We start from the raw sequence: 4,391 nt of genomic DNA on the forward strand, positions 1-4,391 counted from the left end.
GGCCGGGGTGGCACCCAGAGCGGGGCGGAGCCAGCCCGAGAGGCTGGGCTTGTAGGCGGGGCATCCAGCGCTGGGCGTGGCCAGCCCGAGAGGCGGGGTGGGACTTGGGCCCTCCCAGTGGGTGGCCTCTCTTCTGACCCCGCGCGGGCGCGGAGACCGACGAAGCGCCCACCCCAGAGCGCGTGGGGCCTTCCCCCTGCCTGGGCGTGGTCACGAGCGTGGACCCCGACCCCGCAGGTGGAAGGGCGAGAACGTGTCCACCCGCGAGGTGGAGGGTGTGCTGTCACAGGTGGACTTCCTGCAGGAGGTGAACGTGTACGGTGTGTCAGTGCCAGGTGCGGAGGGCTTGCCTCATGTCAGGCCTCCAGCCGCTGCGGGAGGAGGGTGCTATTGCGTTTGTACAGGTGGGAGAGCTGCTGGGCACTGTCACACAGCCAGTGAGCAGAGCTGGGCTAGGCGGGGAGGGTCAGCCGTAGGCCCCGCGAGGTGGGCTAGCTGAGAGTGGTGTGCTTCCCAGGGTGTGAGGGTAAGGTGGGCATGGCTGCCGTGAAGCTGGCCCCCGGCCAAGTTTTCAATGGGCAGAAGCTATACCATCACGTGCACGCTTGGCTCCCAGCCTATGCCACCCCGCATTTCATCCGTGTCCAGGTGAGCACAGAGTGGCAGGGATAGGTGGGTGGGAGTGGGGTGGGATGGCATGTCACAGTGTGGGGTCATGAACTCTGCCCTGCAGGAGTCCCTGGAGATGACAAGCACGTTCAAACTGGTGAAGTCCCGTTTGGTGCAGGAGGGCTTCAATGTGAGGGTCATCGCTGACCCTCTGTTTGTGTTGGACCACCGAGTCCATGCCTTCCGGCCCCTGACGACAGATGTGTACCAGGCTGTGTGTGAAGGAACTTGGAGGCTCTGACCACCTGGCCATCCCCTGGACGTTGAGTGCTGGACACCCCTGCTCAGTGTCAAGTCCAGCCTAGACTGGCACAAGGTCATCCTGAATCCCACTCTGGCCACATCTCTAGCTGCACAGGGCTGACGATGACTCAGCTTGGTAGCAGAGCTAGAATAAACTCAGGTGTGTACACAGAAGACAGCCTGTGTCAATTACTGGAGTGCAGGGTACTGTGGTCAATTACTGGAGTGCAGAGTAGTGTCCCCAAAAGACCTTACTCCAGGGTCCAGCAGGTGGCCTGGTGGGTGAGATGCTGGTTCCCCATATGGCCAAGTGCGGTTTCAGTCACAGACCCTAGCTTGAAAATTGCTCTGGGCACCCATGTGTACCCAGAATCCCAAGACTGAAGAAGGGGTTGCAGGGTAGTCATCCCTTGAGGGGTGATTTTTACTTTTGTCTCTCGCAAGTGCATAAGCCCTACGACAAATACAAAACAAACAAACCAGAGAGAGACCTTACTCCAGAGTTCACCTGCCTCCCTGCCAGGGAACTCAGCTGTATTCACGGAGTGGCCCTGTCTGCTCAGGGCCAAGGCATGGAAGGACCAGTCCAAGGTGAAGAGAGCTCTGACCCCATTGGGGTCTTGTGACTCATGAGGGGCCCAGGCCCCGGCCAGGTGGGCCAGTGCGACCTGATTTTGGGGGATGAGGGAAGTGATTTGGGTGAGTGATCTGGCAATGCCTGGAGGGCTCTGGACTGAATGGAGGAGGGTGAGGGGCGTCCCTGATAGAGTAACCATGCATGCCAAGGTCCTGGGGACACTTGTCAGCGGGACAGCTGGGGAATGCGTCTTAACCTGTGAAGGTGGAAGCACTCCCAGAAATGGAGATGGGTGGCAGGTGGAGCCTTTGGGAAGAACCTCTCAGGCCTTGCGGGGAGTGTAGGCAGGGTTGAGCAGGTATTAGTATGTGGGCCTCTGGGAAGTGTGGTCAGTCTCGATGCCCCACAGGTGTGCCCTGGGGCTGGGGACAGTGCTAACCACAGCAGCAGTACCTGGTCCTGGTCTGGTCCCGCAGTAGTACAGGCCACTGGGAGGCCCGAACATGTCTTGAAGGAGGCCATGGTGGCATGCGCCCCCAACCAGCCATGGGGCAGCATGGCACGCTGCAGCTGTCAGGAGCCAGCGCTGCTGGGAAGCGGCTCTGCATCACCCTGCAACCCTGGCAGGGCTCTGGGCCTGGTGTTTAGCTTGGGTGTCGCCGAGTCGGTTCATGCTCAGCTGTAGTTTGCACTGATTATCTCCCATGAGAACCACAGCTTGTCCCACAACTGGGCTAGAATTCTAGGCCCACTGTGGCCCTCCCTGCACATAGTAGGTCACAGCTGGCACACTCCTGTTCCCCCCAGAAGACCTGGCCAGGGAGAGAGCTAGCGCTGTGAGAATATGGTAGCCAAAGTGCAGGCATGGCCACCCGTCTTGGCCCAAGATTACCTCCTGTCACAAATTGGATCTTCAGTTGGGTCATAACTCCTGTCTCCTTCCATAGGAAACCTGGTCAAGCAGGGGGCGTGGGACCACATAGCAAGACCCAGGTTGGCTACTCCTATTGCAGCCCCAGCTTGCTTCCCCTATGTCACCTGCTGGCCCCTATTTTAATTGTCTTATTTTTAGAATTCTTTTATTTAACTTTATTTTAGTTTGATCAGAAAGAGATAGTAAGAGAGGGAGTAAGAAAGCAAGCCACCAGGTCCAGGACTCGAACTGCAGTTGACCATGTGGGAATCCAAGTGCCCTTAACCACCATGTTACCTGCCGGTACCCCCCAAAATAAAATGTTCTAAGAACTTTTTTTGAAGGTGTTTTTGCTATAAGGCGTGCACCAGACAGACAGGAAGTGAGAAATTAACCCCAGGGAGGATGGCTACACTGAAATCCGTTCTCCTTTGGAGGGTAATTTCTCGAACTGTGGTAAGCCATGTAAGTCCAGTGCTTTAACCAACACACCACCTGCTGGCCTCTCAAAATTTTCTTTTATTTTTTTCAATTGCCAAAGGGTATATGTGTTCACTGAGAACAGAGGGGACCAGCAGGTGGCACAGTGATTAAAATTCTGGATCCTGGGAACAGCAGTTAGCGTAGTGGCTATGTTGCTGGACTTCTACATAGTCGACCGCGGTTTGTGTCCCAGACCCGGTGGCTTAAAACTCACGCCGGGCACGTGTGTGTGAGTGCCCAAGATCCTGAGAGGAGAATGGAGAAGGGATTGCTGCGTGGCCATCCACCCCGGAGGGGGTGATTTCTCGCTTTCTGTCTGTCTGGCGAGCACACGCGCCCTATAGAAAAAAAAAAAATCTGGATCCTACATAGCCACCTCCATGTTTCACGTCCCAGACCCTTGATAATCACAGTGGGCACATGTGTGTTTGTGTATGCTCAAAATCCTGAGGGGAGAATGAAGAGATTGTGGCATGGCTACCCCCCACACACACACACCCGGAGTGATTTCTTACTTTTCCTCTGTCTCTGTCTCCCTGGCAAGCACATGTACCCTGTGACAAAAATCTGAAATAAATAAATAAAAACTGTCCATCTTCCCTCAGCGGCGAGTGGGGCTGGTAAGTGCTGTAGGTAGCAGAGGAAGCACAGGGTAGGCTGGAGACCAGCGACTGTGACACTAGCCCTTTTGGGCTCCAGCTTCCAGGCAGGAGGAGTCTGTTACTTTTTTCTGATCAGCACAAGTCAGAAATCAGGATTCTTATTGGGAAATTTCCCATTATAAAATAATTCATATTGAAAATCTAAAATACACATGGAGGCCCAAGGGTCACATGACAAACAAGCCAGCCATGCTTTCCTGGGTTTCTGGGGACTTCCCAGCAAGACCTCACTCAGGTTGGACACTGAAGGGAGGAAGAAGGCAGATTTAGGATACCCACCTGGGCGAGGGCCCAGAAACAGTGTCATGGCCTGTCCCCGTCATAGTGGGAGCCAGAACTGGGCAGTCACCAGTCAGCTGTGGGCTGGAACCCCCCAGTCGCTCCAGAAGACAGCGGAGGGGGTGCTGCTTTCCTGCATCTCCGCTAGCCTTCTGGGGGCGGCCAGGCCTGGGCTGGAGCTGCACACAGGGTCCCGCACCAAGGTCCATCAGACTGCCAGGCCCCGGCGCTGCGGCTGAGTTCTCCCGCTGCATTCTCGAGGTTCAGGGGGCCTCAGGCCGGTGGCTCTTGCGGTGGATGACCAGTTGGGACTTCCAGTCGAAGCCGCGGCCGCAGTCCCTGCAGCAATGGCGCCGCTGACCCGTGTGGCTCTTGCGGTGGATGACCAGCTGCGACTTCCAGCTGAAGCCGCGCCCGCACTCCTCGCACTCGTAGCTCCGGGGGCCCGGCCCGCGCCGCGGGGAGCGCAGGGCGGCCTGCTCCCGAGGCCCCTGCTCCTCCGCGGCCCTGGCCGGCGAGGGCGGCCGCGCGCTGGGCCCGCCCCGGTGCGTGCGGGGGGGGGTGG

At 57.5% G+C, this 4,391-nt stretch overlaps 2 protein-coding genes across 2 annotated transcripts in view; one reads left to right on the forward strand and one right to left on the reverse strand.

Moving 5' to 3' along the window:
- The window catches only part of SLC27A5 (solute carrier family 27 member 5), a gene marked incomplete at its 5' end in the record, with an annotated part of 15,325 nt that extends 14,239 nt beyond the window's left edge, over window positions 1-1,086 (forward strand). The window contains 3 exon segments of the mRNA XM_006166786.2: window positions 238-335; window positions 518-648; window positions 734-1,086. Of these exon segments, the coding sequence (XP_006166848.2) occupies window positions 238-335; window positions 518-648; window positions 734-910 (406 nt within the window).
- A 2,570-nt stretch (window positions 1,087-3,656) lies between these two features.
- The window catches only part of ZNF446 (zinc finger protein 446), a 4,541-nt gene continuing 3,806 nt past the window's right edge, over window positions 3,657-4,391 (reverse strand). The window contains exon 5 of the mRNA XM_027767630.1: window positions 3,657-4,380. Within this exon, the coding sequence (XP_027623431.1) occupies window positions 4,090-4,380 (291 nt within the window). The 3' untranslated portion in view covers window positions 3,657-4,089. The remainder of the gene's footprint in view (window positions 4,381-4,391) is intronic.

This window comes from Tupaia chinensis, unplaced genomic scaffold, assembly GCF_000334495.1.
Source record: "Tupaia chinensis unplaced genomic scaffold, TupChi_1.0 Scaffold144336_1, whole genome shotgun sequence".
NCBI classification, from domain to species: Eukaryota; Metazoa; Chordata; class Mammalia; order Scandentia; family Tupaiidae; genus Tupaia; species Tupaia belangeri.